This window comes from Alligator mississippiensis, chromosome 3 (assembly GCF_030867095.1).
Source record: "Alligator mississippiensis isolate rAllMis1 chromosome 3, rAllMis1, whole genome shotgun sequence".
In the NCBI taxonomy this organism is placed as follows: domain Eukaryota; kingdom Metazoa; phylum Chordata; order Crocodylia; family Alligatoridae; genus Alligator; species Alligator mississippiensis.
Genome location: NC_081826.1, coordinates 279283249 through 279302810, shown reverse-complemented (window position 1 = coordinate 279302810; position 19562 = coordinate 279283249). Strand labels below are relative to the sequence as shown.

Genomic DNA, 19562 nt, shown 5'->3' with positions numbered 1-19562 from the left:
CTTAATTAAAGCATAACATTGTTACACTATAGCTTCCATGAATACTAATTAGTTGTGCAACACACCCAAGTCTGCATTTATCATTTTGAAACACTACTCTCAAATAACCAATGGTAGTCCACATTTCATAGATTTCATAGACATTAGGGCTGGAAGGGACCTCGGAAGATCATCGAGTCCAGCCCCCCGCCCAAAGGGCAGGACGTCAGCTGGGGTCATAGGATCCCAGCAAGATAAGCATCCAGTTTCATCTTGAAGGTGTTCAATGAAGGCGCTTGAACAACCTCCGGCGGCAGGCTGTTCCAGACCTTGGGGGCTCGGACAGTAAAGAAATTCTTCCTTATGTCCAGCCTGAAACGATCTTGTAGTAGTTTGTGACCATTCGTCCTCGTCATCCCTTGGGGCGCTCTGGTGAACAAACGTTCCCCTAGATACTGGTGATCACCCCTGATAAACTTGTAGGTGGCCATCAGATCACCCCTGAGCCTGCGCTTTTCCAGGCTAAAGAGCCCCAGGGCTCTCAGCCTGTCATCGTAGGGTCTGCTTCCCTGACCCCTGATCATGCGCGTGGCTCTTCTCTGGACTCTCTCAAGCTTCTCCACATCCTTTTTGAATTGTGGAGCCCAAAACTGGACGCAGTACTCCAGCTGCGGCCTCACTAAGGCCGAGTACAGGGGGAGAATGACGTCCCGGGATTTGCTTGAGAAGCATCTATGGATGCAAGCCAGCGTTTTGGTCGCTTTACTAGCCGCAGCATCGCATTGCAGGCTCATGTTCATCTTGTGGTCAATGATGACCCCCAAGTCTCTTTCTTCCATAGTGCTAACCAACATAGTACTGCCGAGCATATAAGGATGCTGCGGGTTTTTCTTCCCAAGGTGGAGAACCTTGCATTTATCAGCGTTGAACACCATCAGATTCTCATCCGCCCACTTGCTGAGCCTGTCCAGGTCAGCCTGGATCACCCGCCTGTCTTCTGGCGTGGATGCTTTGCCCCAAAGTTTGGTGTCATCGGCGAACTTGGCCAGTCCGCTTCTGACTCCAGTGTCCACATCGTTAATGAAGATGTTGAACAGTATGGGTCCAAGGACAGAGCCCTGGGGGACCCCACTGGTCACAGGACACCACGATGAGTGACTTCCATCAATTACTACCCTCTGGGTCCGACCCCGGAGCCAATTTTCCAGCCAGTGGATTGTGGGGGACCCAAGGCGACAATTGGCCAGTTTCTCCAAGAGACGATCATGGGACACCAGATCGAAGGCTTTTTTGAAGTCAAGATATATGACATCAATCTCATCTCCCTTGTCCAGGTGATAGGTCACCTGGTCGTAGAAGGAAATGAGATTGGTCAAGCAAGACCTACCCGCAACAAACCCGTGCTGGCTATCCCTTAAGATGTTGGCGTCGGCCAGTCCATTAAGGATGGCCTCCTTAATAAACTTTTCTAAGATCTTCCCCAGGATAGAAGTCAGGCTGATGGGCCTATAGTTAACCGGATCCACTTTCCTCCCTTTCTTGAAGATAGGCACCACGTTGGCCTTCTTCCAGTCTTCGGGCACTACACCAGAGCGCCAAGAGTTTTCAAAGATCCGTGCTAGAGGCTGGGCTATGATGCTCGCCAACTCCTTGAGTACCCTGGGGTGAAGATTGTCAGGGCCGGCTGACTTGAAGGTATCCAGCTTCTCAAGATGTTCCTTCACAAAGTCAGCATTAATGGAGGGCAGGGGATCACCCTCACCCGGACTTCCCGGCCCTGTAGCAGGCACAGGCGTCCCATGGGGCTGATGAAAGACCGACGCAAAGTACCTATGGCCTATTACTTTTATTTGTGACAACATACCAAGTTATCACAACCTAACAATTTATACTCTATGGGTCAGGGATAGTTTTGGCATTTGATTGCATACAGTACATCCCTCAAACTGAGGTTTGATCACACCCATGAATTTAACTTCAAAGTAAGCACACGTCAACTGAGCTGTTTTTTTCTGGGAAATGCAGAATTGGAAATGAATAACTAAACCCTTGTATTTCTTAATGAAATCCAACTTGCTCACCTCCATAACATCCTCCAAGTTCTCCTCTGCATCTGCTTTTTCAGTCATCAGTTTGGCAGCCTTGAAATAGGTCTTCATGAGAAGGTAGCCCCTTTTTGCTCCATTCCAGTGTGAACGGGGAATTTCCACCAAGCCATACCCCAACAACAACACAAGGAGGAAAAGACCCCATGTGTTGGCAGCTGCTATTCCAATGGTCTGAAGCTGGTTCCTTAAACAGTAAAGCACTTATAAATTATCATCAATTAGTTAAATTTTCAAATACAGAGAAACAAGATGCATTTTGTAATTATTAATTCTGTCCTGCCCAGAAAGGGATTTTATGCTTGAAACTGCAAGGATCTTCCATGTCTCCCAAGTTTCTGAAAGAGGCCAGAGGTCCTGTTCCAAATGGGACACCTTTCTCAGGGTTGGGAATTTTACCACTAGTCTAAAGATATCCATAGTTTGCCTTTGCTTGCTAACTCTGGAGATGTTGATCAGACCAACCAAAGTAGAAAGAAAGCAAAGATATCCTGAAAAAAGGATTCCACAGAAACAGTTGTTGAAAAAAACCTATCTATATAGTGATAGAGAGCAGATTAGACAGGAAAAAAAAAAAAATACAAAAGCACCACCTCTTTCCTGACTCAGAGTTGGGGGTTGTAGTAGGCAAAACAAGTGAACACAGCAGCAGTACCTTCCATGCTAGAACCAACAGGAGATACCACTATCACTTTCTAATATTTCCAAGGGATTTAAAGAGGAATTAGGTCAATGTGGAGTTTAATATTTTTTAAAGCTAATGCTTTTGAAGAAACACTGAAGGCCCTGCCACAGGTTCAAATTAAAGCTAGATAGAAACCAGCTATAGAGCTGTCACACATTTTCAAGCACTAACTTTGTAGCTGGATGGCTCTTTTTATTAGTGGTGTACCGCTAAAGATTCTTAGCTGATAACGATAGCAGATTATTAACCAGCCACATTGGCTGATACCAATCCGATAACCATTTTACAGGTATGCAGCCAGGCAGCATGGAGAGCAGCTCCCTGTAGGTAAGTCTGTGGAGGTGAAGGAGTGTGGGGGAGGGGAGTGCAGATCAAGGTCCCCATGGGGCGGGAGGGAGTGGGGCAGGGACTGGAGCTGGGGACAATGGCCAGCTAGGGCAGTGAATGGGACCTGGAGCCAGGGCAGAGAGCAGGACAGCAACAAACCAACAGCGGTAAATTTCAGGGGGAAAAAAAATCTCAAACAAGGATGGCTCCCCCCACCCCTTACACAGCAAAGAACAGATGTACCTGATAAATTCCATATTAGATTAACAGTGTCTAGTTTCCTCATTACAGTGGTATATGTTAGCATACAGAATTAAAAAAGAAAAACCAAACAAAACTAATTAGACAAGTGCTTGCCACAGCATTTATCTCTTACCACTGCAAATTGAAATGTGGGTTTACAGCCACATATATCAAAAAGGCTCCAAAAATCAGCAAGTATGTGCCATAATAGATTGCATTCTCTATCAATGCAGTTTTAATCTTCCCAGTAATGGAGAATCCTCCTGACCTTGCATACGACTGCATGAAAGGTAACAAAATCCTAATACAAAACACAAGCAAAATTCATTAACAGTAGTAAATTGGTGCAACAACAATCACCTGGTAACACAGTTCAATTAGCAAACTTATTAACTATTATATTAGGTTTTACTTTTGAGATGCATCGAATCTGATAAACAAGCCTTGAAATAACCTGCTATGTGGATTAAAAGTTTCTCTTTAACTTAAAGAACTACTGTGTAAAGAGGCTGTGTTCCTCTTTTTAATACCCTAGAGGCTGAAATTTTACATTAGTGGATCATTTCTCAACTTAAACAAGGCACAACCTACCATGAACTTGGGGGAAATCAGCCATTTAGAAAATAAAATTGAGGGTTGGACTAGATGACCTCCTGAGGTCCCTTCCAACTGGAATTTTCTATGATTCTATGGATCTTCTATGAAAACAATTATAGCCTATTCTCAATTAAGAAAATATAAGAAACTTAAGACCTATTTTCAAAAAGATACTGAGAATGAAAATATCGCCAACACTGAAACCATTTTTTACTGTCAGGAGTTAAACAACTTTAAGAGTTGTTCCTAAAAAACTTACATGAAAGGAAATACTGAAAATACAGGCAGTCTTTGACTTCATTTCAAGTTACAATGTTTCGCACTTACAATGTTTATAAATTGACACCCTGTTTCAACTTTATGACATCAGTTTCAACTTACAACGCTTGATCAGATGCCATGCCACGCCAGCGAACAAGTTCGCTGTGACGCTCATCTCCCTGGAGAACATCTGTCCGAACTTGCTTGGACACTTTCTTTAAGAAAGCAGACAAGACTCCAGAAAAACTTGCAGCCAAGACTCCTGAGAAGACTCCAGCCAAGAACCCTTCAAAAAGTCCAGCAGTCACCTCAAAGAAGTCCTTCCAAATCAATATGATTGCTATTTACGATATAAATGCATTAATGTAGCTATATTACTCATCTATAGTTGATAGAGTACAATATTCTGGGGTATTTTTGGTGAAAATAGGGTATCAGGCCTTGGTTCAGGAACCAATCCCCCATTTAAAACATTGTTTTTTTATGAGAAAATTGGTTCCGAGTTACAACAATTCGACTTAAGACGCGGTTTTCAGGAACCAATTGTGTTGCAAGTCCGAGGACTGCCTGTATAACTCTAAAGATATGATATACTTGTCATCTAATTTAGCAAAAGATTGCTGTTTTGAATTAAAATATCTTTATATCTTTATTTGGAAGCAGATGTATTTATTTTATATTAGACTATATATTTATAATATTTGTAACTGTTTTGTAATCACATCATCTTAAAAGGTGTAGATATTAGCATATGGTGTCTTCATATTATACACAGAATCTTTGCTTTCAATTTTTACATTATTTACCATGTTAAGAACTGTGATGTCCAATATACTACACGCCAGAATATTGGCATAATTCCATCAGGGATGTAACTCCATGGCTTGAAACACTTCTGTTTCCTGTAGTAAGATGAGAGTGCCACATGTTAATAATATATATACAGAAAACTAGAACTCTTGGTTCCAAAATGATACTTTTTATTAGACCAGCTGGAAAAGGGCAAGAAAACTGTCCTTTTCTGCAAGCTTTTGGGATCAAAGTCCCTTCGTCCGGCTCTGGGAAAATGAAATCTGAATGCAGAATTTCTTTACTCAGAAAAACTCATAACATCTACTGAAAAATTATCACCACTTTACTGAATGATTTTAGAATGACTACCATATAACTTGTACCATTTTAATGGTAACTTATCACATAAAGCAAATATTTAGACAAGACACAACCATTTGCCTTAAATGAAAAAAGCAGCACAGTTCAAAAGACTGGCATTCAATTAGAAAGAAAAAAACACTAGTGCAGGGATGTCAAACACAGTCGTTGGGGTGCTGGACCAACCCCATGTCCTAGCTCTGGCCCCACATGCTGTGTGTGGAACACAGCCTGGATGCCACACTACACAAACTGCAGGCAGTGCAGGTGGTCAGGTCAATACAGGGCACTGCATGCAACCTGCACCCTGGACTCCTGTGCTACATGCAATGCCATGTCCAGCCTGCATGCTCCGGGCAGCATGCGCACCATACCAGTCTCAAAACCTGCAGGTACATCAAGCCCTGGGGATAATGCATGCTGTACACAGTGTGGGTCTGAACAGGCTACAGACTTCACACAGCACAGGGGGCAAGCATGGGGTACATGCTGTGTGTGGTGCCCAGTTAGAGCCAGCACAACTGGATGGGTTCAACTCCTTGCACTAGAACCTACTGTTCAGGCCACTTTTTCAGTAACTGGTATGTTTAGATCAAGCACGTTAATTAGGGCTGCACCAATAAAGGTTTTATTGGCCGATACCGATGGCCAACTATTAACCAGCCACATTGGTCAATACCGATCCAATAGCTGATTTGCAGGAATGCAGCCCAGCAGTTTGGAGAGCAGCATCCACCTGGTAAGTCTGTGGGGAGGAGAAGAGGTGTGGGGGGAGGGGGGGCAGCAGACCAAGGCCCCCATGGTGAGGGAGAGGGGTAGGGGCTGGGAAGAGGCCAGCACAGCCTGTGGCCCTAAGCCCAGTGGGCAGCTTACCCTCACCCTGTGCACAAATTCAAGGGGCGCACATGCCCTCCATGCCTCTCTCAGGGATGCATGCAGCAGCAGACAGGGAGCCATTCCCCGCCCGCCCCCCACTGCTTTCCCCCCCGGACAGGCTGCCCACAGCTCAGTCCTACTCCCAGGGTTGCATTCTCATCCTTGGCTGGGCAGTGCCTGCTACTACCCATATCCCACTCCCTCCCTCACCATGGGGGCCTCGATCTACTCCCCCACGGTCCTTTCCTCCATTGACTTACTGGCCACACGCATGCTGCAGCTGCACGCGGCATTTATCTGTGACATTATCAGCTACACTGGTCAAAAAGGCCAGTAGTGTTAATTTTCCTTTTATCAGTACCGAGCCAATATATCACTGCACCTCTAATGTTAATATTTATTTATATAACAATTATTCTTTTAGAAGAAACCTTAAATGCTTGTACCTTCTTAAAACTGTACAAGAATAGGAACATGCATTACCATGGGAAATGCTAAATGGTCTTAAAGTTCAAGACTCTAATTTATACTCAGGAAAAGGAAAAACATATTATGCATGTGCCACTGGTAAAGGTGATTCTTTAAATTTTTCATGGATAAACACTGTCTTGCCACTTTGGGACACTGAAAAAGATACTTCCTACTTGGGTACCCACTTAGATCCCAGGTTCTCAAAATGTTGTAGAAACAACTACTCTGCTTACCTGTGAGAAGTAAGAGTATTATGTAATTTTTCAAGTATGGTAATAGTCGACAGAGAAACAAGTGATAGATTCAAGGCTGAACAGGGTAGACCCAGAGAGAAACCCTGGTTTTATGATTTCAGTGCTTCATACTTGGGCATGTACGTGAAGGTTCTGCCATAAACTTTGAAGCTGCTTGGAATTTACCCAGATCTACTATCTCAGCTACAAGCAACACACACACACAGGCAAGATAACCGTCTCTCTCAAAACTCTCATGGTCTAACTCTATGAAACCTTTAGAACTGTGAAAGCAAGAAAGAAATTCACAAAGGCATCTTTCCAGGCACATTCATATTCCTCTGTTATCTTGTCTACAGCAAAGGAGCCTAAGGAAAGGTCACAGGAATCAACATGCTTAAATAATCAAACACTGAAGCAATAAGCTGTGTAGATGCCTTATTAACCATTCTTATTGTCCCTTTTTTCTTTCCCTCACTTAACTGGGCATTTATAAACTTTAGTTGCCATATGCTGACTTTAGAGCACACTCCCTCTAGGGCAGGAGAGCTATTTGCTTGATTTTAGAAGTACCCGGTATACTTATGCTCACTTACACACACAAAAAGAAATTCCTTTAATATTTTGATGCAGAACAAACAATATTGTTCCCAATACCTTGGAGCAGGGGTAGTATAAGTTCCATTGTTGTTACTTTCTGGAGGGCTGGAGTTAACAGCAAGTTTGCACCGATTATATATGGTCTAAAAACAAACAAAACCACCCAATATTATGCCAAGTAATTATCCCAATAATTAATACAAAATGTGAAACACATACAAGAAGAATCAGAGTGAGAGAGGGTAGTTCATATATAGCCCCAAACAATTCAATATTTCTATGTTTTTTGCACCTTAATCCCAGAAGCAGATTATTAAAAAAAACATAAGTGTCCTGCATTCCAGGTTTGCATTTCAGCACTGAAGTAATGCATAAAAAGGGCGAGGGGGGGGATGACTAGTGGAGAAACTGATGTGGGGGGGAGGAGAAGGGAAGGCAGAGGGAAGTAAAACTGATTAGTGACTGTACATTGGCCAGGCTCAGGAAAATGCTAAAAGAAGCAACAAAAATAATGAATTTTAAAACGTAAAACTTGTTGAAGTTTTAGTATGCTCAATATATACATTCCAAATTCCTTTTAAGTATGTACTGTTTTTAACTTGATAGTATTTCTCCAAATACCTTTTATTCAACTTAACATTTTCAAAAAAATAAGATCCTTCTCATAATTAAAAATTGTCTAGACTTATACAACTGTATTTATGTTTTAGTAACTTACATAATTATATACATTGTATATCATATGTGATATATTTTTGTATAAAGGAATAGTTATACTGTGCTTTTACAAAGATGAAAAATCTCAGAAGCTTCTTACCGTACTAACATCCAGAGGCAATATAAACACAATCAGAAAGCAGAGATACCAAGCCAACAATGTTGCTATAATTACAAGCCTATGCTGTTTCTTAAAGTCTCCATATCGATGAAGTAGGAATAAAGCCAGAAAAAAAACAAATACTATCTCAATGCCCAAAGCTGCACCGCTCATTATTGTATGTTCACTCCAAAAAGCCAATGCAGCTCACTTATGAAAGTAGATCATAACTGTAAAACAAGAACATATTATTTCCATTATAATCATACCCTCTAAAAGATATACACACACTCACACAACAAAAGAGCATCAAATGGTTAACACACATTCTTTTGTGTATGCTAACAATTTTATACTTTATACAGGAACAGCTGAGGTAAGATTAAGCATGTGATTTCTCAGCAAGGTTCTGCTCGTCACCTAGTTTTCAGTATGGCTAAACTAAAACATATGGTTCTAGAGGCATAAGCCTTAGTTGGGAATCAAGGAACACCACTTTACAGAAAAATCCCACCCACACTGAGATGGTTCAATGGTTCAGGAGTGCCTGAGTGGCCATGAACACATCTACCTCTACCCCAAGAAGCTCAGGGCCACTCCGAGGCATTACGACACATTCCTATGCTATCTATGCTGCCTGATTTGTGGGCTCAGTACATACATGGCAGGCATACGTGAGCAGGGGTTCTCTCTGTTGTGTTCAGGGCTTGCTCTACTTCCTAAGTCTACTTGCAAACAAACATCTTAACATTTTTTCTGACCACATCTAAGCTGCCTAATGAAACCCCTCTTCATGAACGGTGTCTAACAAAAGTTAATTCATGGTTCTCATAAAATCTAGTACATTCTGTATGTTGTAAGAATTCAGATGTTGCTCAGACTTCCTGTGTTTTTTTTTTTCTTTCTGATTTTGTTTCTGGTTTTTCGCTGTTTCTTTTTGAAAAAACAAAACTTATTTTCAGTGTCTTGATAAATGAGTTTCACTCATACTTTTTAGCCATGAAAGACATTCTTGTTTGACTAGTTATACTATTTATACAGGCAGTCATCTGGGCAGTTTTGAGCACTATTTTCTGGTTACTCTAGAACTTCTGAAAGCAACATATTGATCACATACTTAAGTCATGTAATAGTCCAAATTAGGCTAGCAATCTTAGCTTATCTTAAGAAGAAACCTTGCATTTTTTCTAGAGTATAACTATTATTTTCTGGCAGGTTAGAAGACTGGCTGCAGTCAGATATGGCAACTGCAGACTCTCCTAAGCAGCTATCCATGTTCCAACGTTTGCAGAGCAAGCTCAAACTTCCTCCCATGGCACCTTATAATTACATGAACTGACACAAGCTAGGAAGAGTTGAGGACTATGGACTGGAATTTCCCTTACAAGGACTAACAGGCATCACGTTGGTTTTCCAATTATATTGCCATGTTAGCTGGTTTCATTTAGCTATGCTGAATGTTTGTTTTAGCTGCCATTATTGTATTTTGCATCCAACAGCCAAACAGAATTTAAAAGCAATAAATTAGCCAGACAGAGGCTAGAGAAAAGGGGCACCAACTGCTGACCAAAGGCCTAAAAATGATTGTGGATGACAACATATCAGCCTACTTATGTCTCCTCATATAATGAGGACTAGACAGGTTTCAAAATATGTATTGTTTTAAGACAATGTTAATAACAATGTTACTAACTCCTTTGGCTTCACTTTTTCGGTGGCGGGAAAAGTCACCAAGTAGATCCGTTCTTCTGAACTGCACCAGTGTTCTGGTTTCTCAGTATACATTAGGAACAGTTTTCCACTAGCCACACAGCTCATGAGTCCAGCTTGCTTGCTTGAAGACAAGTTCACAAGTAACCAAAAAATGCATGCAGAGCGCCAGCTGGTTGCACCGCTGGGCCCTCTCCATGTGCAAATACTCAAGTTACTTGCACAATTAGGCAAACTGTTCAGACAACTTGAGGCCTAATGTAATACTCACTGACATTAGTGTAACTATTTAAATTGATTCTATATTAATTAAATGAAGGCTGAAAAGAAATCTGCTTGAAATCTTGTCTGAAAAGCCTTCAAATGTTAACTCAATTTACCACAGGTACATATTATCCCAATGTATTTAAAGCATTTTGAACCATTTATTTAATCTTTTTATTACCTGGTCTGTTGTTAAGGTTGTTCCTGAAAAGTTAGCCACAGGAGGCAGTTTCTACTGTTGGCTTCTAGAAGAAACAAAGGAAACACAAATTAAGTAACTAACTTGTCACTAAGTGTAAATTTTCCACTTATTTCACCCATGGTCAAGGTTTCCATTATCTGTAAGATTTGATAAAGAGCATTAATCAAGGCACTTTTTATTCTAATGAATGCCTCTAAAAACACACTGAGGTCAACAGGTTTTTTTTAAGACAAGCCAGAAAAGCAGAACTGGACCTGTAGCTATATATGTTTCCAAGAACCATTTCCTTCTACTAATAAAATTCAGCCACCATTTCATGGGGCCAAATCCAAGTAATAATGCTCTGCAAGTATGTACACAGGGAATTATATCCTTCCCTTACAGAAGTCTGCAATGATAACATCTTAGTAGGAAGCAGTGCTAGTCTGGCTGCACCATCACTTCATTCTAGACAAGAGAGGTGGTTAGCCGTGTTAGTCTGAAATCAGACAGAAGGAAGGGCAGAGTGCCACCTTAGAGACTAACTGATTCAAAGAGGCATGCCTATAAAAGCTCATGCCTCTCTAAACCACTTAAGTGTCCAAGGTGGCACCTGCCGTGCCTTCTGTCTGTCATTCTAGAAGTGTGATGATTAATAGGGGTGTGTGAAATGGGCCACATTCGATTCGAATTTGGCCTGAATTGGGGACAGTGGTTCGATTAATTGATTCGGCCAATAAAATCACTGTCCCCTATTTGATTTGGCCGAATCCAAATCTGAAGATTCGATGCTGTTTTGGAGAATCAGCAATTCAGCCATAGACACAGCTTTAAATGTTTTTTCTACATACCTAAAGGTACCAGGCATGGCTTGTGAACGCTGCGATGCTGAGGTGGATGGAGCATCCCACAGGAGTGCAGGCCCCCCCGCGTGCTTGGTGGCGAACCCGCAAGTGGACTGGAAGTATTTGGGTCCACCGGAACGCGCTGCCTGCCCCCCCTCCCCAGCTCTGTGATCAGCCACAGGGGGACCCCACGGTGTACCCCCAGCACCCAGTGACTGAGCTGGGGGGGCCCCCAGCATGCTCCCCAGCGGACCCAGAAGTGGACCGGAAGTGCTTCTGGTCCACTTTTGGGTCTGCTGCTGAGAGCACTGGGGACCCCTCTGAGATCCTGTGGGATGCTCCATCTACCCTACCATCGCAGTGTTGATGAGCTGCCTCGTACCTTGAGGTATGCAGAAAAAACTTTTAAAGCCGTGTCTATGTCCGAATCACCGAATCTTTTCGAATCAATTTGGACAGTTCTGATTCGATTTGGAGAGATTAAAGGGTCTCCTGATTCGATTCGGAGATTCAGCCACCGAATAAAACCAGGGACCAAAGCTTCAAACAGCCCTAACGAGTAAGCTTATAAAGATCATAAAACAATAAAGTGCTCACCAGATAGCTAAAGGCAAGTGCAAAATGAAACACAAAGATGGGTGGCCAAGACTTTTTGCAGCCACAAATAGAATCCCGATGACCTTTTGACACTGAGAATATGGGAGAAGTGACAGGAAAATCAGTAAGCTTGCATGGAACAAACCTTAAGCCTGGTAAGATGAAAATTCTTGTTTAGATGGAAACACCCCTTTCTAGAGGCATCTCTGGTTACACTTATGAAAAACTTTGGACAAAAATGAATCAGTCGCTAATCTCAGAGTTGCACTCACTTTGATCTAACACTACCAAGAAAATAATATACATAGAGAAGCTTAAGCTCGAACAAATGGAGTTTTCAGCAGTCACTATGAATATCAGAAATATATTAAATTCCCCTTGACAAAAAAGGCTTTCAAGCGTCAAGTGTGTATCAACACAATGAATATGGGTTCTAGTAAGATAAAGATTTGCCTTTGATTAGTCTGTAATAAGCTAACCATAGGTACCCCAAGCAAAGCAATTATTTGATTTAAATATATTGAAAAAGGTAGAATTTTTACAGGGAAAGTTGGTGGGAGGGTGGGGTGCAGAAGGGGGAGGAAGGAGGAAAAATGGGAAAGACAAAACGAGCTTACAGCCAAATGAATGTCACTGTAAATAAATCCTATTTGTATTGCAAGATCTTCTTTTGGAGGGTAAGTTTTCAAGACGTAAGGCACTTGCTCAGAGACGCAATGCTTATAGGAATGTTCCCTAGTTTTTGAGCAAAAGCCTGGTGGGATTGTTTTTGACCACCTACAACATAGGTAACACTTTCTGGGTCAGAATGAGGCTCAAAAGATCAAGCTTTGTCAGCTCTTCTTTGCCAGTAACTTCACTGAGAGACAGACTAGATGGAAAGAGCTTAGGAAACTCTGTACCATGTAGATGGAGAAGACATCACCATCAAATTGTACCAAGTTAGCAAGGGAAGTTACAAACAGAAGTCTAGCAGCTTTTTTCAGATGGGAGGCAGAGAGATCTACAAAAAAATTGTTTTTGAAGAATGATTTGCAAAATTAACTTATCCTGTAAAGCTTTGTATAATTTAGAACCAAAAAGAAATGTATTAAGATTGATTTTGACTTGTGCAAAGCAAAAGAATAATGAACTAGAGCAGACAATGAAGAATGGATAGCAAATGATTTTTTTTTAAACCAGATTCAGAATTTAAAGTGATTTTTAGTTAAACTTAATTCCAAAAGAATCTGACTATTTAGAGGCTTCCTAGGTTAGCTCTACAATTAAAAATGTTAGTGACACAGATATATCAATTCAGGAGTGACTGATTTTTTCTTGCTGATGCTAACATGAGTACTACAGTAGATGCATTATCGTGACTATAAAGTGCTTAATCCACATTGCTATACTGCATTCTTACAGGATGGCATCTTTTCTTGGAGGGTTATGCTGGTTTAACTATATTTTAGCATTAAAGTAGATTTGTGGTGTGCATCTGCTTTTGTTTTCTCATTATTGATTTTAAAAGGTCAAACTATAAGAAACAGGGCTTTCATATTAGGTTTAATAAATTTAAGATTACCTTTAACACTAATCTTAATATCCGAATCTAATTAGGCTCTTACTAAGCATTCTTACTGCATTTTACATTTTTTCCAGAGCCACTAACGGTATGTGTAAACTGCGACTGGCAGAGATGGGAAGAACTTCTTTACCCACAGAGATGTTATACTGAAACCAGATAAAGAAGAGGTTCACTTTGAAAACAAAGCGAGAAACAAACAGTGTAAATACACAAATTAAATAGTTTGCTTTACTTAGCACTGACAGGGCCCCAATTGACATTTGTTTCATTTTGCAAAGAAACATTTTTGAAAGCTCAATGGAATGCAACAAGAGAGAGAAATTTCCTTAACAGGTTAGTTGCTTTTTCACATCTCCCTAAAGAAAAGCAACACATTGCCTTTTGTTTAAAAGGTCTCTCTGTAAAAAGGATCTTCCAGAAATAAGAGACTAGGATCTTCATGCTCGGCAACTGCAATCACACAAACCAGGGCTGCATTTAAGGCAGCCAACTGGAGGACCATGGCCTTACAACATAGGAAGACAAACACAGGTTAAACATTAGTAAAAAACCCCCCCAAATGCCTGCATACATCAATTGAAGGTGTTAAACATTCATAGTGCATGAGAGAATAAGCTTTTGGTAACTGAGAGGTAAGAAGTCACACTTTTAATACAGCAATGGGTTCGCAATTCCAAGCAGAATAAACTGGATGCAAGACTTTGGAAGATAGAAAAAAGCCAGCTAAAGAGAGTCAGACAGGCAGCTTAGAAAACAAGGCTACTGAAAAAATATCCCCCTTTTCATCACCAGTTAAACATTATAGCCTTTAAACCGCAGGTGTCAATGATCCAGGCTGCAGACCAAATCTGGCCTGCAGAGCCCCATCTACCAACTGATCCCCAGAGCTGCTCCTGAGTCTAGAATTGACCCAGACGCTGCTTGTGGTTGCCCCCACAGCTGCTTTCTGGTGGGCCTTAAGTGCAGCCTGAGTCTTGGCATAGTCACTGAATACTCTGGATCCAGAATGCTGGGGAGCAGGGTCAGGTCAATAGGCCATATGCAACCTGTGGAGCAGGCTATGCACTATTCATTCAGCCTGTAGAGCCAGGGTTTGACACCCCTGCCTTAAGCCACAGTCTGTCACTTCAGTTAAACATTTTGGGGTTTAACATTTTATTCACTTGAAAAAATCAGTAGGAATAATGGCTCAATGTCCAGTTGGGAGGAGGTATCAAGAAAGATTTCCCAGGGATCTATCCTGGGTCTGGTATCATTTACCATATTTACCCAAATTCAAGATGACTTTCAATTTAAGATGACCCCCCCAGTAACTAGATTCTCCACATGGAAAACTGAATTTCTTATAAAATTTTCCATGTACCAAATACAATTAGTGGAAGATAGTTTTGAATTTGTTCCCCCACTGCTGTGGCAGGGGATGAGGGGGCAAAGTCCAACCCCTTGCCCCCCACTGTGCCTACCCCCACTATGTGTCCCCCTATTGCCTACCCCCTTGCCACCTGCCCTTCCATGTCTGTGCCTGCCTACTGCAGCCTGACTTCCCACTCCCTGCCTCTCTGCAGTTTGCCCTCCCAACCCTTTGATCACCCTACATGCCCACGTTCTCTACCCCTTACCCTCAGGTAAGTGTGGCCAGGAGAACCAGCAGCAGCTTCCAACCAGGCTGAATTGGGGCTGGAGGGACCAGAGATGAAGGAGAAAGTAAGGTGGGGAGGGGGCACCTGGAGAGGAGGGGAGCAGGTGGTGAGGAAGGCGGGGGGATAAGCTGTAGTTTTACTCTGCCACCCTTCACTCACCCTGGCCATTTGCCCCCTCCCTCAACAAACAAGATATTCTGGCCTGGAGCAAGCAGCAGCTCACCTCTGACTTCAGCCCTAAGCCAGGGCCAAACCAATGCTGAGCCACCACCTGCCCGAATCCAAGATGAGGGTAATCGAATCCAAGATGAGGCTTTGTCCCCTCCCCCATACTGATTGGGAGAAAAAAAAAACCAAAAACACACTTGTCTTGGATTTGAGTAAATAAAGTAATACTGTTATAATGATTTGGATGATGGGACTGAGTGCACACTTAGCAAATTTGTGGATGACACCAAGCTGGGCGGAGTGACAGACACACTGGAGGGCAGGGCTAGGATCTATAAGGACCTGGATAGACTGGAAAAATAGTCTGTAACTAATCAGATGAGATTCAACAAGGACAAGTGCAAAGTCCTGCATCTAGGATGAAATCACTGCACGCACAAATACCAAATGTGGAATGACTTGCAAGGCTGCAGTACTACAGAGAAGGACCTGCGGGTTACAGTAGACCATAAGCTGAATGAGTCAACAGCATGTTCTTGTTACAAAAAGGACAACAGCACACCGGGTTGTATTAACAGGAGAGTCACTTGCAAATCAAGGGAAGCAATTCTTCTGTTCTACTCAGCACTGGCAAGGCCTCACCTAGTGTAATGTATCCAAGTGTGGGCCCCACGCTTCAAGAAGGATATAGGCAGATTGGGACAAGTCCAGCACAGAGTGACAGACATAGTTACGGGCCTGGGAAATATTACCTGTGAGGAAAGGCTGAAAGAACAAGAGAGATTTAGCCTGGAGAAGAAAAGACTTTTTGGGTTGGAGGGGCGGGGGGAATTTGATAACAGTCTTCAAATACTTGAAGGATGATTATAGGAAAGATGAAGATAGGCTTCTCTCTGTGGCTTTTGTGGGACAGGACTAGGAGCAATGGTCTCAAGCTGTAGCAGAGGAAATCAAGATTGGAGACGAGGAGGAATACTCTGTCTGTGAGGATGGTAAAATATTAGGACAGGCTACCTAGAGAGTTGTGGAATCTCCATTGTTGGAAATTTTCAAGGCCAGGTTGGACAGACACTTGGCTGTAATGGTTTATTCAGGGATGATCCTGCCTTGAGCAGGGGGCTAAACTAGATAAGCTTGTGAAGTCCCCTCCAGCCCTACCTTTCTACGACCTGATGAGCATGGGCCTCTTATTGACAGGAGTCCAATGCTCACACAATGCTGTGCCGGATCAATCACTGCTTTCGACTTTGTTAGCATCTCTCTGACGTCACAAAATAATTACAGCGTTAAATTATGTCGGCCTGGACACAATTTGCCATTTGGGAAAGGTGCTGCCAGGGTGCATTCAGTCTGCACGTTTCTCCTCACAACCATTTCATAACATTTTGAGGGCATGAGATCAACACCTGCACTCCTGAAACAAAGACTGGATTTGACTTGGTCTACACAGGAAGTTTAAAACAAACTGAACAACATCTGAGTGGGTGTATTTAATGAGCGAGTTAAAATACCTGGGTGGAGCCGCTGGGCCCTAAGGAAGAGCATCAGCAGGAGCCTCCTAAAAGGACGTGGGCTGAACCCCACGTCAACACGCTGCCGGTTTTCCATGTCCATAAGCCTTTACTGCCCTGCCCTTAACTAGCACAGCCGTGCTTAGGGCCAAACAGACCAGACAAAGCAACCCACGCGCTAAGCTCTGCCGCCCACTCGCTTCACACAGGCAGGGTTGGGGACGGGGGGCAACAACCAGAGGACGGCTCCACCACCTGTGCCAAGGCCTGCCCGGGGACCCTGCGCACCTGCTCTTGGGGGCCCTGGCGCCGGCCTCGCTCTGGGGGCAGAAGCCAACAAGGCAGAGCCGCAGCCGGAGTCAGGCTCGTGCACGTCGCTGCGTGAACGGACCAGGATGGGAGGGGCGGTCGCACGCTGAGCAAATCCCCCCCCCTTCCCCCGGCCGAGGAAGGTGTTGGGGCCCCGGTCTGCATCTATCCCAGCCGGGCGCTGCCCCCACAGCGGCTCTTGCCATAAAGCCTCACTTGTGTTTTCAGGTGAGTGGTACACACCCGTCTGCCATCACACCCGTGTGCACCCCCGACGCCGCCAGGGCAGGGTCGAGACCCCGGATGTGACCCCTGCGCCAAGCCGAGCTCACCTGTCGGCGCTGGGCACGGCGGCCCACTCCATGCCCCCGGCCCGGCCGCGCTGGCTCCGCCTCACCCCGCCTCTGGCGCAGCCGGCGCCGGCACTGCGGGCATCGCCGCTCGCCGCCCCGCACGTCACCGCCGCAAGGCCTGCCGGGAGCCCGGCCTCGAACTCCCACTCCCAGCGGGCCGCGCGGCCGCCGCGCAGCCTCCCACTCCCAGCAGGCCTCGCGGCCGCGGTGGAACTCCAGGTCCCAGTAGGCCTCGCGGCCGCTTCCGTCCCGGCGCACGCGGCGGGATCGAACGTTGCCCGGGGCGGGGCGGCCGAGCGCGGGAACGGGCTGGTGGCGCGCGGACACCCCGGGCCGTTCCGCGCGTGCATCTGCTGCGGGGCACCATGCACAGGTGAGGATGGAAGCGCCTCCGGGTCCTTCCCCAGCGCGCGCTCAGTGCACGGCTGTCTGCGTCGTCTTTGATTCTCTAGGCAGCACGCGTCGGCATGCATGCATGCATGCGTGTCTCTGTGTGTGCATGTGTGTGTGTGTATATGTGCATATGTGTGCGTGCGTGCATGTGTATGTGTGCGGACGTCTCTGCTCCCCGCAGAGGCAGCGCGCGGTAACTGGCTCCCTGGCCCCCTGCGGGGCTGGCCCGGAAGCGGAGCGCGGCGTGGGAAGTCCCCACCTCACTTGGGATTACAGCTCGGGTCCTTCCAGCCATTTGCCCCTATTGCTGAGCGGTGCGGCTCGCTGCTAGGAAATAGACAGGTAGTATTCACCACCATTCAATGATAAATTAAAGATCGCTAGGACAGTGATCTATGTCAACTCCTATATTCAACTCCCAGCAGCCTAGTATTTTCCAAACATTTGGGGCCAGCAGACCGTTGTGGACCTACTTGATTTCTCCTGGCCCAGCATGCGCACTGGTTTTAATAAAGGAAGGTGAGCAGGGCTTGGTGCGGTCTGTGGATTGTCAAGCTGGACCCAATGAACAGCCATAGATTTAAATTGCTCAGAGTGGACACAGGTAGGTGAAGTGACTGTGAATTTTTTGCTGTCTCATTTTAGGATTCCTGACATGATATTTCCATTGCTTCCTCTGGCAAACAGTTGTAATATGTAGAGAGAGAAAACTTTGCTGAATTTCAGTGTGGTTCTTTCATTTCTTCATTTACCTCCATTGTTTTTAGCTGTTCTCCCCATGCACTAGCATAAGTGATGCGTCTTTCCTCTTTAGTCAGTAGGGGTGCACTGGTAAAGATTTTCTTGGCTGATGCCAGTAGCCAATTATTAACCAGGCATATCAGCCGATACGGATCTAATAACTGATATTTAGTAATGATAGCTTGCTGAACGAGTTTTAGTTCAAGCACCCCCACCACCATTTCTGAGTGTGGAGACGCTGATACAGGAGGTATGGCATGACTTTAATTAGATTGGCACTTCGAGCTGTTCGAATTAAAGCACTGCCCCCACCCCTTCTGGAGCACATTTATAAGTGCCCCATGCCGTTTGCAGCCCTTGTACTTCAACCCCAGTCTAGGGGCAGCTGCCTGAGCATGAAGTTGCCCAGGGCTGGGTGGTCTCTAGGCACTTTAATCTCATAAACGTTAGGGCAGGAAGGGACCTCATGAGATCATCGGGTGCAGCCTCGGCAGGAAAGTCAGCTGGGTCAGATGACCCCAGCAAGGTGAGCATCCAGGCATTTCTTGAACATGTCCAGAGTAGGTACTTGCACTATTCTGGGGGAAGTCTATTCCAGACTCTAGAGACTCGGACGGTATGAAAGTTTTTACTTCTGTGCAGTCTAAAACAGTCTTCCAGTAGTTTGTGACTGTTAGATCTTGTCTTCCTTTGGGGTGCCCTGGTGAACAGACATTCTTCCAGTTTCAGATGCGCACCACTTATATATATATAGGCTGTATATGTATATATAGTCCTTATGTATATATAGGATGTATGTTATAGGCTGCCACCAAGTCACCCCTGAGCCTTTGCTTCTCCAGGCTGAAGAGTCCCATGCCTCTCAGCCTCTTCTGATAAGGCCTGTTCTCTTGACCTCTATTCATGCGTGTGGCTCTCTTCTGGACTCCAGCCACAG

General features: G+C 44.3%; 2 protein-coding genes across 4 annotated transcripts in view; one reads left to right on the top strand and one right to left on the bottom strand.

Moving 5' to 3' along the window:
• LMBRD2 (LMBR1 domain containing 2) overlaps positions 1–17599 on the bottom strand; it is a 45384-nt gene extending 27785 nt beyond the window's left edge. Inside the window, exons 1-7 of one of the 2 annotated variants that reach the window (XM_019495946.2) lie at positions 17471–17599; positions 10502–10565; positions 8347–8576; positions 7587–7672; positions 5004–5099; positions 3473–3640; positions 2061–2271 (exon numbers count right to left, since the gene is read on the bottom strand). In XM_019495946.2, coding sequence (XP_019351491.1) covers positions 2061–2271; positions 3473–3640; positions 5004–5099; positions 7587–7672; positions 8347–8520 — 735 coding nt within the window. In that variant the 5' untranslated portion in view covers positions 8521–8576; positions 10502–10565; positions 17471–17599. Of the gene's footprint in view, positions 1–2060; positions 2272–3472; positions 3641–5003; positions 5100–7586; positions 7673–8346; positions 8577–10501; positions 10566–15373; positions 15464–17470 lie in introns of those variants that run through there. The other variant, XM_019495947.2, reaches the window with a different exon arrangement.
• Positions 17600–17702: 103 nt separating this feature from the next.
• The window catches only part of SKP2 (S-phase kinase associated protein 2), a 29424-nt gene continuing 27564 nt past the window's right edge, over positions 17703–19562 (top strand). Inside the window, exon 1 of one of the 2 annotated variants that reach the window (XM_006270042.4) lies at positions 17703–17864. In XM_006270042.4, coding sequence (XP_006270104.1) covers positions 17857–17864 — 8 coding nt within the window. In that variant the 5' untranslated portion in view covers positions 17703–17856. Of the gene's footprint in view, positions 17865–18388; positions 18489–19562 lie in introns of those variants that run through there. The other variant, XM_059725228.1, reaches the window with a different exon arrangement.